Source organism: Mugil cephalus, chromosome 15 (assembly GCF_022458985.1).
Source record: "Mugil cephalus isolate CIBA_MC_2020 chromosome 15, CIBA_Mcephalus_1.1, whole genome shotgun sequence".
In the NCBI taxonomy this organism is placed as follows: domain Eukaryota; kingdom Metazoa; phylum Chordata; class Actinopteri; order Mugiliformes; family Mugilidae; genus Mugil; species Mugil cephalus.
The window spans coordinates 16,938,960-16,960,482 of record NC_061784.1 but is presented as its reverse complement, the minus strand read 5'-3'; the positions used below and the strand labels follow the sequence as shown (position 1 = coordinate 16,960,482).

The 21,523-nt window shown below is 42.0% G+C and overlaps 1 protein-coding gene across 2 annotated transcripts in view; it reads right to left on the bottom strand.

Moving 5' to 3' along the window:
- The window catches only part of tmem132e (transmembrane protein 132E), a 381,055-nt gene that overhangs the window by 32,075 nt on the left and 327,457 nt on the right, over positions 1-21,523 (bottom strand). For both annotated transcript variants that reach the window (XM_047606913.1, XM_047606912.1), the window contains exons 5-6: positions 13,746-13,889; positions 4,383-4,588 (exon numbers count right to left, since the gene is read on the bottom strand). In XM_047606913.1, the coding sequence (XP_047462869.1) occupies positions 4,383-4,588; positions 13,746-13,889 (350 nt within the window). The remainder of the gene's footprint in view (positions 1-4,382; positions 4,589-13,745; positions 13,890-21,523) is intronic.

Sequence of the window (21,523 nt, the reverse complement as noted above, 5' to 3'; positions counted from 1 at the left end):
ATTTACCTCAGCAATCTGAACCTTAAAAATCCACTAGCCTAACCATCTACAAGCTACAAGGAGATGTGTGACAAGTCAATCAGTTGGGGTTTAAGAGAAAACGTGATGTCAGTAAAGTCTAACGTGATTTAAAAATGTGAAAAGAACTGATTACTGAGTGAGATTAACAAAAACAGTGTGAGGATATTCATGGCGTCATGGGTGAAATGCTACAGTCCATTCGTGACGTACTATAAACCCCTTCATTACCTACATCACTGTGACGTCAGGTTGCTAGCTGGAGGCAAAACAGAGGGAAGCTTGAGGCGACACTGTCAGTGTCAACTTTGAAAATGTCGTCTTGCTGTATTTTTGGCTGCCAACGCTGAAAAATCAAAAGCGCTAACTTGAAGTTTTATCACATACCAGCCACTGCCACTCGTAGACAACTTTGGCTTAGCTTTGGCGATTAAAATAAAGGATTGGAGTGAGACAATTAACAATGCGCCCACTTCATATCAGGTAAAATTAATTGTTACATGTTAATGCTAAGTGCTAACCAATGCAACATTTGTTGTTCCAGGGGTGTCCAATCAGAAGTTCCATTTGCTACATTACCCTCCACAGTGGTTCCACTTACTTTCTGTAATAAGATTGTTGGAGAGGCTTCAGTTGATTAAGACAGACCAGACTATTCTGTGTCCTCCTTTGGTCAAATTGTGTCTAGTTCCATCAGTCAGAGTCAACTTTTTAAAATAACACGGCCTCTCAGAGTATATGTATTAGTATATTCTCTAAAATATGTGTTTTCCTTGTCCATTCTTGCCAAAACAGTCCATTGAAGTATGGTAGCCAGCATTTACAGGCTATAGTGTTAGAGATGTTTTGCCTCCAGCTAAGCCCCGCCCCTTAAATTATGTCACACTGTTTACAAAATGTGAAGAGGTCTATATTTCACAAGGGAAGTTTGATGTCGTTAAAGCTGAGGTCACACAGTCAGCATCTTCAACCCCCAGGCCCGACAGAATCACATGCGTACATGTGTGAAACTCTAAGGTCAAGAATAAAATGTCAAACTGAGTGGTGTCGCCCTACCGATACGGACCCTGTGATGCAACTGCAAGCTCCAGAACAGGCGATTACTCGGGACCTTGAATGTGAACCATCTTGTCAACAAAAATAACACAGACTTGATTTGATAACATGCGCAAGTAGATCACCCATGAAATGAGATGTAGGCTGTTTTCACAACAAAACATACAAATTAATCAATCATGAAACGCGAATGTAAGCAGAAAGCGATCGGCTTGACATGAAATGAAATGGCTTTTCAAACAAAAAGCATCATTGAAAACTACAGTACACTACATGACTTCAGCCCACACGTCAGCGTTATATGGGCCGCACAAATTAAACTAGTAATTACTTTTCCGTCGGAGGCCATGCATACATTAACGGACGCGCCCAACAGAGATATCACTGAAAATTCTAGTCAGTATCAGCAGCTTCAGTTGTCTGCATGTGGCGCCGTCCAGAGTGATGGGAACCGGCTTTGTTGGCAGTTTCCCGATGTGGCAAAGAACTACAGGGCAAAGTAAAGAATATTACATAGTTTCAGTAAATCCGAATGACAGCGTGTAAGAAAGAAATGCGTCACCTGCAGTGAAATGAATTCCTCTGGTCTGGCAGTGTGGCAATCATTGCAGCCGAAAATGGCTCACGAGGGGTCTTTGATTACTATTTTCGCTAAGGCAGATGGGAAGTTATATGCATAGAAAATGGTCCGAGAGAATTGAAGAGACAAACTTTAGAAAACCACAACAATTTGCTTGAACCAGCTAGTCCATCTGTTGATGTCCGGGGTGAAATAATAAAGGTGTAATATGGAGACTGATATCGTGTGAGATTGCTGGTAAACACTTGACCAGCGGCAAAAACCATTCAAAAATAGCAAGGTCTAAAATCTTGCAAATCTGATAAAAGCACACTCTTCTGTTTTAATAGTCTGGGCCTTTTTGCATGAAATGAATGAAAGTGGGTATTCAGGACACATTTTGCCTGTCAAAATAATATACCCTCTTTAGCACATTAAAGCCCAATGGGGATCTTTAAAAAATGAGGTTATGCAAGATGTTTTCCAAGCACTCTAGGTCATTTGAAATACCTTCATTCTTCAAACAACTCCATAAACACACCATTTGTATTCAGCCGGGGTGGAAATGGAATTGGTCTATGGTGATGTACTCCAGGAGAGACGACAGCAGCCACCCGTGCAAGTGTTAATGCACCCATTAAACATTTGTTGTGGGGTTGTGGGCCTGTTTGTCGCTGCTACGCATGACAAGAATGCAGGAATATTTTAATGAGCCCAGGTTCCTTAACCTAAGGCCGCGCTCTTCATTGGGGTCCCAGCTGTAACAACTTTTAATCTCCCACTGGCGCCATTTTCTCAACATCGAAAGACGTTTTTTTTTTTTTTAAGACTTCTAGGAAACAGCTCATCCATTGTTATTGGCTGCTGGATCCCTTCTATTGACACCAAGTTCTTTAATATTGGCACAGAGGCCACTCAATTGGCCTCAATTCCTCACGAAGGGAAGGACTGAACAACAGAAGCTATCCCTGTAGTAGCAGTAACTGCTGTCACACAATGGCGCATTGCATCAACGGTGTAGCAGCTTCTTAGAAGTACAGCCACAATTCTTGACTTCCTTGTTTGTCCAAAAACATCGTTATCTATCTATCTGGAAGCGCAACAAATAATAACACCAGAGAGCTTTCTGTGTCCTTAAGTTAAATTACATCTGTGCCTTGTACAAAATAGGTTCAGATGTGTACGACACATACATGACAACCCTGCAGATCAATTTGCACTTGAGAGCTACATTTTGCCAGGTCCATTTCGGCGCTGTACCTGAGCATCTAATTGGACTAAAACAAGCAACTACCCCATACAATCTTGGATAACAGGGACAAGCTTGGACTGCTTTTTCGTTTCTAATGTGTAAGAGTGCAGGGCTCCACGCACAGAGAATAATGAGTCCTCTGGAAATCGTGTCCAAAAAAAGAAAATAAATAAGACACATATAAGACAAATATATTCTACTGCATCGGAACTTTTCCGGCGCTTTTCCATTTACCAAAGGATTTAGATAAGAAAGGAAAACAGAGCAAAGAGGCTTCAGAGTTCTCTTTTGAAATAACATGTGACTTGTGACATAAAATTCCTCCAAGTTTGTTTGAAGACAAAACTTTAAATTGAAGAAGAATTCTGTCCGAGTCTGAGTCTCGTGTTTATTGATATGACCACATTTACCACATTGGGCGGTTGGTGAATATGATAAGTCTTGCATGTTTAGGCCGACCATGATGACGCCCGAATGTCCCATAACAACAACAGCAATGGTGGACTACAGACTATATGTTTGTATATGGAGCGCATGCTCCGCCTCTTCTTCTTTTTCTTCTTTTTTTTCTTTTGTGGAGTTCTGTAGCAGAAACAGAACCAAACATAGGCCTGAGATAAGTACTACAGCCTTTCTACAACTAGATGTGGTTTTGGATCGACCTTTACGGACAAATTCTCAAGACGACGCCAAGGAAAACCGGAGGCAACAAGGTCGTTTTGGTGCGTGTGGATGTGGCCTTAAAAAATTCAGGAAACACTGTGCAATAAAGACAGAACAATCTATCCGTCATAAAAAACACACAAAAAATCTGTCAACCGGAGAATTTAGGCAGACTGTCTTAAGAGATGTAGTTGGAAGAAGAACTAAAAACCATCGCCACGCTGTCTGTTAAGCAAACACATTTGATTCTTTCTTTTGAAAAAGAAGGGGAAAAAAAGAAATGCAAATCAAGAGTGCTTCCATCAGCTAGAAAACTAGGTCTTGTATTGTCGTCAGAAGTTGGCGGTGTGGGCTTCGTTGTACATGGCCGTGATAAACAGAGCAGAAGAAGGAGAGAATAACAAGGGAGATTCATGATTCTTGTAATTATTTTATGATGTCAGCTAATACTGTCCTAATTGTCCATTTGTGTGGAGACAAAAACAAAGAAATGCATCAATTCTAATGCAAATAACACTAAATATATAGACAGTATGTACAGAGCACCGTCTTCTTCTCCTTTAAAAGCCAAAACAGCCGGTCAGTAACATGAATTGGAAAGGGTATTTCCATCTCCAGTTAAAAACATTAACCTCTTTTTTTATTTTTATGTTTTTTAAAGTGCACTATTAAGGACATTAACATATATGCTGGAAACACACAATTTTGTCGCACATCTCAGTAGTGAATCCTTTAAGTACCGTTACACCATTACAGATGGGAATAAAGGACGAAGCCACCAAAACGAGACCCGCGTTGCATGAAACAGTGTTCCTGTGTGGAGTGGAGGCTCACCTTCGGTCGGGCAGGATGGGAACCCTCCAGCCTTTGATGAAGCTCAGGTTGTTGTCGGAAAGTTCCACCTGCAGGGGAAGTTTGGGAACCCAGACGGTCAGCTCCAGCGGGGCGCTCAGATGCTCGTAGCTGAAGATGACCCTGGCGTTCATGGAGCCCCGCGTCTCCTTCCCGTTGACGAACACGTAGTCGCAATTCATGGAGACCTAGAACGAGATCATGGTCAGAAGTCAGCGACCATCTATATGGTAATGTGGTGACATGGCTGGAAGAAGGTCTAAATGGTGTGTGGTGATATACAGCGCGATGCGGACGCCAAAGTCCCTGCCACAATTCATACCAGAGCATTTCAAGGTTCATTCTTTCTGCAGAGCAAATATACGGCTAGGTATTTGAATCTGACTTCACGAGAGCTAGATCCAGCCTACGCAGCAGATTTGAAGACATCCATCTTCCCTTTCTACCTAATACAGTCCACATATTTTGACGCGCTCGTCGACATTTCACCAGCTCAAAAAAATCCCTTTCCAGATGTTGGATATTCAGGAAAGCCCTAGCTCTGCTTTATCTAAATGAAAATTCCTCTGTGAGTCTGTTGCTTATCGATGAGGAGCTGTTTTTTATAATGATACCAGACTTTTATACGTTCGATTTTTCGTTTCATCGATTTGAAAGTCAGTGTGCCTCCTTTGCATTGTAGACAAACGTCACGTAATCTGTGTCTAACTGAAATTATGTTTATCGACGAGATGGTGCTGGGAATACAAGAGAAGCTGCTCCGAAATTAAAAGAACCTGCAGCTGCGGAGTTTGGACGTTTTATTTCCCCCCAATGCAGTTTCAGCTGATTTTGACAGCCAGAAATATGAAAAGAATCAGTAAAATTCAGCAGGTCGGACAGAAACCCTCTAAAGACTCCCGGCCATGATATCACAACTAAACCACATGCTTACTTATTGCTTGCTTTAATCTGATTTCAAAGCAGTTTCATAGCAGCCACATAAGTTCTTCTAAGTTTCCCAGTATGTGCAGTGCAAATTAGACATTCGCGCGATGTTCCACCACACTCTCCTGCCCATTCTCATCATAAAGATCTGTGAACAATTATGGAGACGGGAGCAGCTTTTAGGCAGATGCATTATTCATATCTGAGTGCTGACAGCGTTGTGACATTTCCCATGAACTTTCAGATCGTAACAGCTTTGGCACATAAATAAACATATTCCAACATTCCAACCTTTCGTTAGACATTCATGTAATGGGATATCATTTGAGGCACAGCGATGGCACCGGGGCAGGCCTTCAATATATGGACTTTTCTAAATTTAAGTCTTAGCAAATGCCATTTTTAACTCGAAACCATTCTTTAGCTTTTCCGTCCAGTCAAAAATCTCCAGCTCCATTTGAATTATCATAAATACTCGTCCCCCTTTCGAACACTAAATTATTAACTGCAATGGATCCGGAGGGCTTTGCTTTTGGGCTCCCGTCGAAGATTTATCTAGTGTTGGGTGGTAGCTGGCATTGTAATCAGAGGATCTAATCTCCGGCAAATGGAGGTCGGGCTGGCCAGTCTTCTCAGGGCTGCGGATTCATCATAACTGGGAGGAGGTCTGGGTAATATAATTCCCTACATGCAGACAGGCCATAACAGGAGGAGGATTGGGTGGTGGAAGGACTTCTTAAGATGACAGTCTTCCCCTCTGGTTGTGTTAATGCAATTTTCGTGAGATCTGACCTTACGGGCTAGCACACAATCCAGCTCCTGCGTGTTATTGCTCCGTCCGCGGACGTGCGATCTCATCTGTGCGAAACTCAGTAAGATTAAGAAAGAAAAAGAAGTAACTTAACGCCAGCACCCCAGACACCTTTGATTAATTACAGCATGGCTTTCTGTACGTAGAGGCAGGAACATCTGCCTGACACGTACCCCCATCTAACCTTAAGCCGAAACACAAATGCCTGCACACACAGACACGCACACGTGAGAAAAACGTGCCCTAACTGCAGCTCCTGCCGCTAATGCTGCTGATAAACTTGGCCGGCTAATTGCAAGTCATAAGCCGTTAGCAACTCTGGGTATCAGTGGCCCTGTGGGGGCTTGCTGAGGAGGGCTTTCACACACTGAGCCGCCACACGCCGCAACGCCGCCGCTAATGCGCTGTGGCATCTTCCGTGGAGCCAGCAGATTGCCTGGGTGGAGTCAGATCATCAGGCCTTTGGTCGCGCGCCGGTCACGGGGAGGAAGAACGGGAGCCCGGGCAGGTTAATAAAGGTGACGACACCTACGAGCCTCGCGCGCATTTATTCCATGACATTAACTGAATTCATTTCCCAAACGGCTTTCCTTTCGGCGACGGCGTCCCGCCCTTCAAGCGGGCGACGCTTTAATGTCATCTGATCATGACGAGCGTTCACGCAGCGTCGCTAATGTCGCCTCCGTTCACCCACGTTCCGATAGCTGCTTTTGGTCACAGATTCCAGTCTGAAACGTGATAATAATAGTTTGATTTCAACTCATAAGATGACTTTCAGCCATGGCCACTTAAAAGGCTGGTTTAATAATACAGAACATGAAAAAGAAATGGATTCTAAACTTCCCACCATTAAACCCTCTCAGACTAATAAATACCCAGAAGCTCCGAGCCCAGAAAACTGCAGATCACTTCAGTCTTTTGATCAGATTTGCCAAATATCCTCTAGCACACAGGTCATCAACAGGGGGTCTGCGGAGGCACTGATTAAAAGTGATTTTAGTCTCTCTACTGACTATTTGGGCTAGGAAATAATAATAATAAAAAATACAGGGATACAGGTGTGAATATCTAAAAACAAAGTTGTAGGAAAGCATCTGGACTTGGTCTTCAAAGCCTCTTGGCTGAGCGCATTTGTTTTAGCGTTATTTCTGTAGATGTGCCATTAAACTGGATAATTGTGAATCCGTCTGAATGGAGCGGGCAGAAAATGAGTAGGAATGTGTAATTACGGTGGAAAATATCTTGTCCCATTTAAATATGTCGGATAATCACCGTGGAAGGCATAACAATAATCTACTGCGGATACAATGACAGCACGGTATATAGTTTGTCTGGTTTTAGGCAGCAGCACAGGTTGCCATGTCCACATAGTACCTTGTCATTTCAAAACAGAAAAAGGTCAGAAAAAAGGTGGTAGACTTTGCACATGTATAATGCTGTCAGCTCTGCAGCGTGCTTACATTATTCCTTCTCTTCAGATGCAATCCTTCATAGCTGTAATACCTTTTGGAGCACATTTGATAAAGTTGGCTTTCTGAGGCAAACTGTCTTCGATTGAGAGTTTTCTTTTTTGATCTGTTGTTGGCTTTACACCAGTCAGGCATAACATCATGACCACTTTCCAAATATTGTGTAGGTCTCCCTTGTGTAAACAAACAGTCATCAGAGAATGGACGTGGGGCTTCTGAGGGTGTCCTGTGGAGTCTGGCAACAGGATGTTGTTATTAGGGGCGTTTGAGGGGAGGGGCCTCTGTGGATCATGCCACAGATACTTGGTCCTTGGTCTAGATGGGTGGTAAATGTCCAAGCAACATCGACACGAACCCCAGATCCAAAGATGTCCCAGCAGAACACTGTATTGTCACAAGATGGACAATGTTATTTACGTGAAAAAGGTCTGGGAAAAAAAAGAGCAATATGCAGACGGGAATGAAACTATTTTTCATGTCGGGACTGTGGTGGTCAGAATGTGAAAAGATGATTTGGGGTGATGGATCTGCAGGTGACGTTGTGCTCATACACTCTTAATTTCCTTTACCTTTATCAAACAGACAAGTCATTTTCTCTCCCATGCTTCAATGTCGAATGAAAAGCACAGCCAGTTCCATTCGCTGTGGCAGGTGTTTCCAAACAGAAGATTTCACTCTCTAATTTCAATTTCCACGAAATGAATTCCCATGACATGCTGCCAAGTGGAGAATCCGTTTAGGGATAACATATGTATCAAATCAACACTCGAAGGAAAGCGTATGGCTAACATTACTGGGGCAGTGTCGTGAAGCTGCTGTGGAGGTTTTCTTCATGTGATGAATGTGTGCTGGCTTCAAGAGGAGAGCTACCAATGGGTTCATTTAGCCCTGTTAGCTAAATGAGTCAGCCTCCATTAGCCTGTTGTTGGTAGGACTAATGACATTGATGCCTCTGGAGAGACTTTAGGGACTTTTGTTTGGATAGAATTTTCTATTTTTATTACGTATTTAATTGCAGAAAGAAGCTATTAGCCTACACGGTTCTTTGACCTTCTACTGAAACCGGAGCTCGTCTTTTTAAATGCTTGTTGGATTTACTATGAGTGGTAAGATGTCTTTAAAAAAACCCTACACGTCCGCTTTTTCACTTTGGATATAGAGGAATAAAGTAACTTCCAAGAGCATCAGTTTATTTTGCTTGTTCTTCCTTTAACACTTATTTACATTAGTCGACTTAGCGAGCAGAGCTGTTGGCATCTTTTGCCGAGGGCCCCAGAAAATCGTCTCTTTTTAAACCATTGTCTAGACGTCAAGGTAACTTATTTTTCATTTGTGTTTAGGTGTTGAGATGTTGTTACTATTATCATACTATTTTTATGCTGGAATTTAGTTTGTGGTTTGAGAAGCCATTTCATTCGACTCATTATTAGAGATGGGCTCGACTGATATATTTCCTACCACGAATGTTTCAGATTCAGACATGTACAACATAAAAACGTACTTGATATGTGGACGGAGCTGCCTCTTTTGTTTAGGCAGGGCCTACTGTGTACACGAAGCTTAGATTGACAGGTCTAATGTGACTGTTAAGGCAGCTCCTGCATCGATGAATGAGTGAAGTACTGACTGAAAGACAACGTTTTCTGCCTCCATTTATCCCTTTAAATATGTTGGATTCAAGTTAATGAATGTATTTAAAGAAATTTAATTTGTGGGGGAAGATAATAATAAAAAAACATATAAAAATTGTCTAATCATCCAACGATTTTGCGTCCCCTCTGCAGAACATCTGCGGACTCCCTGAGGGTTGCGGATCCCCCTGTTGAAGACCTACACCACAAACATCATATGTCAATCTACTGGATCAGTAGCTTTCATTGAATATCGCAGTAACCGCCCACTTTGTGTCGCTAAGTATTTTTTCACCCGACGTCACTCCTGGTCCCTTCCTGTGTGTACGGCCCTTTAAGATACACACTGTATATGTCCATATTTCTGCAACTAAAAATAAATAGGCTCCAGGGTGGTTTGAGTATATAATAATATACTCAAAATAATATTAATCAGGAAGCCAGGTCAATTTATTTTATTTATTTATTTTTTTGGTCTAGAGTCCCTCTGTTGGGAACAGATTACACTCTAGTAAAGATCTTCATCTGGGTCATATGGTTGGCCTTTATGAGGTGACACACAGAAGAGTGACGGCACCGCAGTCATACGTACCATCTGAGCACTGTGGAGTTTCCAGCAAAACGGCTCTAACTGGTTGTAGGACCATCCAGATGTGTGCATCATTTTCTATTGGGCGAAACCCATTCAACAGAGAAATCCCCACGGAGTGTCACCAGACTAATTCATTTTGACTAAGACCGGCTAAAACAACATCTGTCCCACGATGTTATTAGCGTATTTACATTTCTAATTACTAAATATTTATTTGTACCATGGCGCATTAATACAGATGCGAGGCCTGGAGGAGGGAGCCTCTAGCCGGGGGCGCAGAATTTGCTGCAGGTGTGTGAGATGTGATGTGCAGACACACGGCCTTCTATGACTTCAGATGTGTTACATCACCACAGGAGAGGAAGATTAGCCGGTAGGGGTTGGTCTCTCTCTATGATGGCCTGCAAGTCCCCTCTAAGACCCTCACGCTATAACACACTCCTCCCATTTTTTTTTTTCCCTTCTATTTTTTACCACCTTACTCAAACAGGGTGCATTAATAATTATTCCTGCGCTTGCACTCGCAGTCTTGGCTTATGTGCTACAGGCTTTTGATGCACACAGGAGCTTAGTTATTTCTAAAGAAGAAAGAACTAAAGAAAAAAAAAAGACAGCCTCTCACCTATTTTTACTCTGAAAAAAAAAAAAAAAAATACAACAGCCTGTGGGCTGGCATGTATCCAAATGCTCAAAATAAAGCTTTATTCAGAGAAGTCAGGAAAATAATAGTTCTAACGCTGTCGGGGGCTAGCAGGAGATGGAAGGCACTGGAAAACTTAGTGTAGTATATGTATTTTGCACCAGTCACCTGTAGTGCTCGTTAAAATAAATAAAAATCAAGCCCTGAAAAAAATATGATTAGAATAGATTTGGGCCTGCGTGTGGCACAAAGCGAGAACAAGAACAACAAAGCAACGGGGAGTTGGACCTTTTGTCAGGCTCTCCGTGAATCTCTTGTTTCCGCATTCTGGGGGTCGTTTTATTGAACCGCCGCGACTCGCGCATTTCCCGGGCTTGAAGGGCTCATTTTAAATTAGCCTCGAATGTTCAATGGCAAGGATCGCTGAAGCAAGCCCACTCAATATCCCGTGGCCCAGAGCCTTGTCTTTAATGGATAATGAAAAATGATAAATGACACGTGGAGGCCGGCCTACCCCGGCGCAGCACCTGTGATTCTATTGACAGTACATTACACTAGACCCTCCCACCTCCAAGGAAACAAGTCCACAGCGGAAAGCCATTGATCTGGACTCCGCTTTAATTCATAAAGTAATTTGTTCTCCCGCAAGCATCTAACGCTATTAATTGGGACTAGTTTGCATACAACGTAGCACAAGGCAGCTGACATTACAGGTCCAGTATTTCAAAGTGAAAGTATATTGGACAGATACTGCTCTATTAAAAGTAATAGATACCAGCCAGTCGTAGCCGATATGATAAAAAACCAGTGTCTGACTCCACTTGATGGCTTCATGGTCTCACTCTGTAAAATCTGCAATCAAACCTCCCACACTTGACCTTCAGCAGCTGCAGAAGGATTTCACGAGTCTGACTCGAATCGATTGCTTTCGTACTCCATGCACAAAACAATTCTCGGCATTGAATGAATTCAATATTATGGAAAAAGGGGAAATTAATGTGGTCACACAGTAACAAGGCAAGTTCAAGCTGATTACACTGTGATCTCCCGCTCGCTGCTAGCTATCTGTTCGTCTGAGTCACTGTATCCCCACGCAGCTGTCACCACTAAATAACAAGGAGCTCTAGCTGGAGAGACGGGGTAGAAAAGACGAAAAAAATCCATCCTTATCCGGCGAGGCAGGTTTAAACGCCCTGCAGGTGTTCTGATACACTGGTCGGAACACGGTTTGAGACATCCTGCTCAATTTATTTGTTCAATAAAAAAACAAAAACACGTGCTCGGATCGTTTTAAGCAGCTTCCAGATAATTAGAAAGTGGGTGTAAAGCAGCGGAAACAATTCGCAATCAACACCGCCTTTCATCGCGCCGCCACTGCTGCTCTTTGTGGAACGAACGTCCAACATCCGGAGAAAGCGCTTTGAATCGTGAAAAGGGTGACACACCCTTGAGAAATCTGATGCACGAAGGTAAGTGCCTCAAACTTGAATTGTTGCAAAGAAGTTTTGAATAAATGTTCAGTTCGGGGTTGATTTTGTCCGGTTTCTGGTGTCTGTAGAGGTTCCCACTGTAGGAGACCACGTCCCTTCACGCTGGCTGCTTTAATAGACGCACTTGTTCAGTGCAGAGGTATTCTTAAGCCGTGGGTAATAGATTCATTAGTATAGACTCAGGTAGCATCAGGTAGACTTTGCACGTTTATAATTAGCTTTGCAGCGCGCTTACATTATTCCTTCTGTTCAAATGCAATCCTTCATAGCTGTAACACCTTTCGGAGCACATTTGATGAAGTTCTGAGATTGCCACAGAAGGGAGATTGTGCTTTTGCAGCTGCAGATCTCAAACTCTAAATTAGTGTTCCTGTGCACGACAGGCCGGCCCAGACACTGCCTGTTTTAAAAATCCACTCCCAATGCTCCTTTTCCTCCCTGCTTTGACATTTAATTACATTTACTTTTTCATTGTGTTTACAATTTGTGTAGTTAATTTCTCCTACGATCTTGTTTATCTTTGCTTTGACCGTGCGCTCAGCTTCGTTTGATTTTGAGCAGACAAAATGTCCACAAAGGTTCTCAGTCGTCAGGGTCGACTGGTTTCATCTCATGACTTTGACAAAAGTTCATGACATGCGATGAAACTGGGACCAGATGAATGCCGCACCGACGTACAGCAAGGGAAGGTATTGGCAAGGACCTCACGATACGATATGTATCACGATACTTGAGTCACGATGCGATACATTATTGCAATATATTGCAATACACAGTTCACAGAGAACTTTTAAATGCAGCTTAAAATACAAGTTGTATATATGTGCATCAGATGACAATGATAATTCACTGGACTAACTGAGTCAAAAAAACAATATTTATCCAAATGGTCCATTTTCAATTTATTGTACTTGTAGAGGTGTGGAAGTCGTTCATGATCGGCCCAAAACATGACTTTTCCTTTTTCTTTTTAAATCGATATTAAGACATTCAAAATTGATATTGTATCGGAAGATAAAGTATCGCAATATATTGCCATATCGATACCTTTTCCCACCCCTGTTGTACAGTATATTTGAATATAATAACAAAAGGAGAACATAACATTTATGTCCTCCACCGCCACATCTCCACTTCCACCATCACATTCATTATGTTCAACAATGCAAAACGGCACCGTGGTACTTCACTGTACTGCCTATACAATTATGCAATCTGTCTATAGTGCAATCTATTACGAGTCTTAATTGACTGTAGAAACAGTGTAATCACTGCCTCTAATGTGCTTTGCAAATTCTTGTGATCCCGATTTAATTTATTTAATCAACAAACAAGACTTGATACTGTACGCTCTGCAGCTCGTATCCCTAGCGAGCCCGATGGCGCTGATCCTTCTGCATCCTGGGACACTGGCGTTGCATTTTTTACGCAGTCGTCGCACTTGCGTGAGCGAGACGAGGCAGTGGGTTCTTGCACCTCAGTTCGTCCGTCGGCCGAGCAGAGCTCCGGCAGTAGGAGTGCTTCTTCTAAAGGCTTACAATGGGTCTTCTAGCGTGACTTTGCAAGCACACCTGATTCGTAGAGAGTCTTCTGAAGATTGATTGATTTTTATCTCAGGCAAAAGGCAACAATCAAATCCAGAGAAGAGATGGAGCGGTCTAAAATGAAGTTTTTATGCTTTCCTGATGTTGTGACTGCAGCGCTGTCGAAGCGTAAAAGGATTACATTTTCTAAATTGACATCTTCTCCCAGACACAGAGACAGAGGAAACCAGGTTTACTGTACCTTAACGATGTCTTCATTTGAGGACTTGCACTGCACGAAGGCAGAGACGTCCGTGACCGCCCCATTCATCTCTATGGAGACCATTTTGACAGGAATGGCCACGGTGCGTCCGGTCAGAATGGCCGTGTTGATAATCTCAGTGTCCTGCGAAGAGGAGAAAAACATAAGACCACTCATGAACCAGTGAGAAGTGGACAGTGATTTTCCTCGATATTTCATCAGCATAACCGATATCCACATTTAAAGCCATCACCATCAGGGCTCCTGTGCCTACCAGGTGATTTTCTCTGAGCGGCAGGGCAGAACTCATTACCTTACACTGTCTTTCATTGGATTTCATCAACTGACATTTTCATTTCGAGACTTCTTTACTTGCGGCGAGCTTCTGCACGCAAGTGAAAAGGGGATGAGAAGCACAGAAAAAGTAATAACCTTAACTTTGGTCACGTGGGAAACTTCCTGTGTCGAGTTCATCGAGTTTCACGCTTAAAAAGACAAGGTATTCATCGACATACGTGCTGTGATGCATCTAACCTTCATAGCGTCGCAGTTTAAGAACATAAGTGGAAATCAGACTGGGATGCTTCACTAAAGTGCACACTTATTCCAGAAAATGCAAGAGGACGCGCTACTGTAAGTGACATTTAAGAGCACACCGTTTGATGGATTTTCCAAAGTATTTGCATCTGAATTTTCTACATTTCTGCATAAAATGCTAAAACCTTCAGCAGATATTCACTCAGGTCCTAACAGTAGACAAAGAGAACACAACTGAACAATTGAAACAGTATTATTTTCCTTTGGAAAATTTGTTTATGGGGTGCAAATGTGAACCAATTTCAGCACATATTAAAAAGGTGCATTTTTATTTAGATTTAGGGGCCAGAAAATTATATTTTCCAGTTTTTATTGGGCCACAAAGCAAAGCAAAATACATGGAGATAGTCTCAGTTGTTCATGTTTAGAAATCTGTGTAACTACCGCTCATCAGTTGGGGGTTTTTTGCATTTGATTCGTTCATGAATAACTGATGTTTAAAGATTATCTCGAAACAAGAAAACTGCAAATGGAAGAAAGCACCGCTGCCCTATATGAAATTATCATTTTAAATATCTCACTTTAGCTAAATGGTGATAAATCCTGCGCATGCTAAAATCAATCCTTGATCCCGGTGAACTAGACATGAACAAGAGCAACGCTGTCGTCTCATCTGCATCTTTTATTTCCGCTGGAATGCAAACAGCCAATTAAAACACAGAACCAAGACCGAGAAGCTCAAATCAATTCATTTTTGCTGATTATGTAAACTACAAGAGGATAACAAGTTTTCGCATTCATGGTACATGACGAGCCCAGGAGAGAGGGGGAGAGAGACTGAAATCGTGTCAGTTTACCCAAAATCAAATATAGCATGTATAAATTTCAGTGCTTCGTCTTCAGGTTTTAATGAGGGTGCGGAGCATGACTCTAGTTTTTAAAGGGTTTCCTCTCCACTGCGGAAATGTTTATTGATAGAGGGAATATTAAACACATAGTTGGCGCAGAGCTTTGGAAATGCATCCGTTCAGTGCAGCTTAATAAATGAAACAAATCCATCATTTTTCCCTACAATGCTTTTGCTGTCGTGCACACTCCTCGTCTGAAATTACATTTAATGCTGAACAGTAGCAGACGGAAATGCGCATTCATTTACAGATTAAAACTTTAAAATGTGTTCTTTGTTTGGATGACCAGTGATTATAGGTTTCTAATTTGAACCACAGACTGACAAACCTCTTTAACTTCACACTGCTAAAGAGGCTAGACGATGCTCCTTAACAGTGAGCGCATCCATCAAGATTCGCTCCTGAATCATTTATGGAAGTAGAAAATAAAAGAGGAGCTAGTTCGGTACTTTGGGGAACTCCGCTGAGTGCAGTAATAAAGCTGGGGCTGTAACACATCAACTGCAAATTTATGATTAAAGCTATGTCAGACATTCCCATGTTAATCAGATTCTGCTTAGACGTCAGCTCAGCTTTTTGTCCAGAACATTAATGATATTATTCAAAGCGTTCATTGCAGCAGAAGCCATGCCAAAGCGAAACAGCATTAGCGCTTGAAAACGTATGTAACGTATGTATTGTGCTCAGTCATAAAAAATAGCACTAATGTGGGATGAAGAGACACCTTTTATCTCCACATCCCGTTTTTGTCATACACAGAGCAACAGGACATAAAATGTAAAAAGGCATGGACACGTCCAAGAACTGCCGGCAACAAACGGTAAACGGTTGTGTATTTATATAGCACTTTTCCACCTATTTGTACTTGACAAAAGCACTTTACAGTCAGACAGACATGACACATTCACACTACACAAGGGGTCCATGTTGACAACACTTCGGTTGGGAGTTCTCACAGTTTGTTCTTGGCACATCAACCAGACAGAACTTTTTTCTCACTGTCAGAACAGGTCACTAATGCTTCCTGGATCGAGATCGGCATACTGTGTGTGGTTGCATGCTGAATGACCGGCGTGATCCAATGGACACATCTGAAAATAATATTTAAAAAAAAATAATAACACTGATGATTTGATTTGAATAACAATAGTATTTTTTGTGAAGTATAAATGACCTAGCTAAAACAAACTCGTCTTGTTCTCGCAACCCTAGGAGCGAGAACAAGATTTTCGCATCTCACAGAATATGTTACCAGCTTTACCTTCTTGTTCGTGGACAACCCACTCTACTCACTGAGCTACAGCTGACCGACAGCTGGGCTGGGCTGAGCATTCGCGAAAAGAAGTGAGTCTTCATACCAGCAGGTGGCAGCAGTCGTCATTCAAAATGCACATACCTGTCCTAGCCCTCACCTGTTTTACAGAGGATGCAACTTGTGTGGATTTGATTTGTCGAGTACGAACTACCAAGCGCACAAGGTTGAGGTTTCCATACTTGGTGTTGTTAAAGGGCCTTGGAAGAGCTGCTCTACAGTTTATTCATTGTAGACAATCATGATACAGTGAAAATATTTTAATGTTCCACACAAAAAGCCCTCTGTGTGCCCTTTAGTTGCTTTATCTGCTGTCTTCCCTTCAGTTTCTCTCTGACAAGCTCTTCTGCAGTGTACCGAGTCGGCTGAGAAGCTGTCGAAAAGAGGCCAGGTTGGATTCAAAGGTCTAAAAACGAGGGCCACTGACGCCCATCAACTCCTTGATGATATATCTGTTGGAAACATACATTTTCTTTGGTCTGTAACTTTTGTTTATACTCTAGTATGACTCCATTACGGGAGTCTTTTATTTGCGATTATAAACAGAAACTGGCTCAACACAATTTTACAACTTCATTGTATTTTATTTTATTTATTTATTTTTAGTAATTACAGTTAAGATGCCACGCAGGAAAATTGGCTTTGTTTTAGTTTTGTTTTCTCATGTTTATAAAATGTGGCCAATTTATGTTTCACAGAGCACAGCAGACCTCTGCGGATAATTGACTGGACTCTGGGGTGAAATCCTAATTGAAAGACATCATCCCCGAGTTCTCCTCACTGTTTTGGCATCTGGTGAGCATTACACTGCGTGAGACACTTTACAATTAAACGTGCGCTGCTTTGGGGGCACTAATTATGCTTACCTGGATTCAGCTTGGAACAAAAATTAGTCATTGCTGCAAACAGCTATCATTTCACTTAATTACTATGTTCCAGAGGAAGCAGCAAAACGGTTATTAGACACTCTGTTTAATGATAATACAAAAAAAAAGTTGTATTTCAGGTATTCACAATGAACTCAGCAGTTTAAATTAAAACACTCAGTCTCCAATGTGTTTTCTCTTGATTTTATTTTCTTTAAACAAATTGAAAATGATAAAAAAATGTTTTTTTTTTAATTCATTTTAATTAATTTTTATTGTTTGTTTATGGTTTTACTGAAATAGATTGAATTTCTGTTAGATACTGTGAGAATTTATTCATCAATTATTATCACATATTCTTACTGAAAATTATAAAATATACACTTATATATATATATATCCGGAGTTATTATTATATTTTGGATGAATATACTTTCTTCCATTTCTTTGTCCTCAATGAAATCAAAAATTTAATAAAAAAATAAAGAAAAACTTGTGGGGCCTGTGTGAAATATGAGTTGGGCTTTCATTCCTTATTTTTATATATACATATATATATATATATAACTTATAAGAAACACAACAAATCCAAACAGACAGTATTTTTTATTTTTATTTTTTTTAAAAAACACGATCACAATATATTTTGCTCCAAGTTGCGTTAGGATCCATTGCTGTGGAGTTTATTGCCGATGGATCCTGAGTTTGAAAAACACTGAGGCAAATTTAGTCGGCGTGCGACGCTGAAATGCTCCCTTCAACTACCATATCCACCTTCCTTTGAATGAATAATGCAAACAATACATTTGTGCGCATCTTTATGAACACCAACGGATGTGTGTACATTTGGAAACACTATGCATGACTTCAAGCCCCGGGGCCTTGTGCACCACAAAACATCATTTTTTATTTAACACTTAACTTCTGTGGCACCGAGTGGCTAATGGAATTGGGAATGTGCCATAACCTCTACGCCCCTGCTCTGGATCACCATCCTTCCTGTTTTCTCCTCTGTCAGAGTAACAACAATCCTCCAAGGAGAGAGGGGCTTCGGTGGCTTTGGTGTTACGATTGGCCTAAACTGCGTAACAAGCCCCGGGGTGGACTTGACCTTCCCGTCCTGGAACTGTTTCCCTTCTCCTCGTTGTAAATTCACCAGTAATGGCGGCCGTCTCCTCCCTCCTTCCTCTGCACGATCTGTGATCCTCCAGCCACGAAAGCCGCCTTCTTCGTTGCTTTTTACTCCCCTCTGCGCTTCCCGTAGGGGTCCTCTCATCTCCGTACGCAAACAGCTCCATGTTTGTGTTTTTTTTGGAGACGGGACCACCTCCCTCGTCTCTGTATCAGCAGTTGTGAGAAAGTGCTGATCTGTTCTACAAGCTGTCCGCGGTTCGAGGACACCAGCTGGAAAAGTGAGCGCTGAAGTTGAATACAGCGAAGGGAAGACATCCAACTTTTTATTACACAGGATTCGTTTCTGCTTTTTAAAGCTTCGGTTCCTTGACCCGAGCAACAAAGAGGTGCTCAGGACAAAAAAAAAAACAACAACAACAACCTCAAGACGCAAGATCGTCTTTGGTAATTACTGCACATCCTGATCATAACGCGCCACTTTTATATCTCGGCGTGGCGCCGAAGGGCCGCACATAATCACCTTAAAGGTCGCATCCGGACTGGAAACTTTCACACCCACCAACTGCATCCGACAATCAGTCATAATCAGCTGATTATTCGCTGCCGCAGCCTCGAGCTCCATCCAGCAGAAGGCTAAGAGGCCGAGGCGAACCGGCTTTCTCTCTCTCTAAACAACAACCGCAGCGGAGGGAAGCTCCGGCGCGGCTCTGGCTGTCGCTTCTCGTTTCACCCTGCAGATGCCGGCGGAGCAATTAGTTTGCTCTGATAAGGCCACCTTTTTCCACTTCATAAATCTTCCTCCGAGGATCCTTTGTCACGTCTCCTGCAGGGGGGGACACTCACTCCTCTGATATTATGAAAAGAATCCATTAACGAGAAGTGATGGATTAAATCTCATCTTGGCGTGGCGTCTCCCCGCAGAACTTCCTCACGTTCCAGCAAACGCCGCCTGACGATCACCGACTTAGAGAACTTTGAAGCGAGCTCTGGCTGTTTATACACCGGTGAACAACGTCAGCTGTAGTTGATGGACTAATTAGAAGCACTTAGAGAAATCCCAAGGGTTTAAAACTTCCTAAACTGATCAAGCCTGACTGGTCTCAGCCTCGCAGATTATTTTCTTCCTCTCAATTTCACAACTAATGTGAGCAAGTCTTGTTTTTTTTTTTGGTTTTTTTTCCCGCACAGAGTCACAGAGAAGATTAGCGACGGCCTTTAAATTCCCCACGGAAGACGACGGCTCTCTTTCACCGTTTTGTCTTTTGGCGCGACTCCTGTGCGGAAAAGCCTTAAAATCCCACAGAAACGTACAGCGCGGATCCGAACTACCAAATAATGCAGACTGCAGGGGTTGACACAAGCTGGCAGCCGTCTCGCTTCGGAATATAAATTTTACAAGGCAAAGTCACACAGGCAGAAATCTAATTCTGCAGCGAGGCTAAACACATCTGGGTACAAGATGCATGATAATCTCAAATGTCAAGGGGACCGCGGATATTAAGTGAACCTTATGTTACAGCAGATGTGCAGCACGGAGAGTCATAACGGCAGCTCCGGGATATTTAATGAAGATTTAGTTGTAAGACCAGCCGTGATGATGTAAATACAGATAAGAGTCACTGTTCCAGCTGAAGTTAGAGCTAGATTTAGAAATATACTTGGTATTATTTATGTGTGGTAGAACCTGCAGTTCAAACATACAGTTTAGCTATGCACACTCTTCATGTAGTGCATGTAAATTACCCACGCTAAGGTTAGAAAACTGCAGAGAAGCTTGGTGCAGGAGGGGGGAATTAGCTTTGTAACATATTTTGAAGTTACCCAAAGGTCTTTTTTTAGTATAAACCCAAGCAATCTTTTAAATACCAGGCCATTATTGCCCCAGTGCCCTACGCAAGGCTTAACTTTATACTTTTTTTTGCAAGTGTACAGTAAAAGCACACAAACTGTACCAGTTTGAAAATAAATAGGGTCCATTTATTGGGGAAATTGACCAAAAAAAAAGAATGATATCACACACATGAAAATTTTAAGGCAACTTAAATGATGTCAGAGCAACTTATTATCCGCGGGTCAATATTAAAGTTTCCACTTTTCTATTTTGCTCTGCATATTTCAAAACCTTTTCTTCTTAGTGCAACAAAAATGTTGTTTTGACAGTGTCGTTGGAAATCTGGGTTCATGTGGCACTTCAAACGTAGCTACTGCCACCTATGGCACCTGTGTGTTACTACATCTACAATTGGCCAATTAACACACCTGGCCTGTATTTGAGGGCGGCCTTTATAAGAGACCCAGCTATTAACTGAATACCAGCCGCTATTAGAGGAAACACGGTAGCTCGGTTGCCTCAGTGTGCAAAAAAACAAAGGTCCGACATGGGAATCGTAGCCAATTTGATCCTGCATATGGTTTCATGACAGTTTGGGAATTCCTGTCAATTTGCATATTGTGCTGTTCATGTACAAGGCAGCTTAAGTGAATTTAATGAAGCTTTAGTTTAAAGACCAGCTGCAATGACGCAATATTTAGCCTAATAGCATAATTTCCCAAGTCATTTTTTGACTCAGTGTTACAAAATCAATAAAAATACCAATGTAATTTTGTATAATAGTTTTTTCTTTTCCCAAAATGTTCAAATAGGACTTAGGCAATTATGCTATTAGACTAATAATATATACATAGGCTGTGTATTGCATAACCTACAGTTCATGCTGTGCATGAACGCCTTACTGCCTCTGAAGAGTGTCAGAGCTGCAGAGCTGATCTTTGACCGCCATGAACACAGCGACTCAGGAAAAGACTTTCAGCATTTTCCTGACATCTACCTGTGCCTGCATCCACTCCTCCCTGTTATTATTTATTTCCTGTCAAAATGCGCCGCTTTTCACCGGATTTCTCCCTACCACATGACTAAAACAAGACCACGAGCGTGCACTTAGGAAGGTAAGGCGCAGTCAGATGTACTCAGCAACCTCTTGCCTGATTAACTTCCCTTGTTTGCGTAATCTGTTTATTACC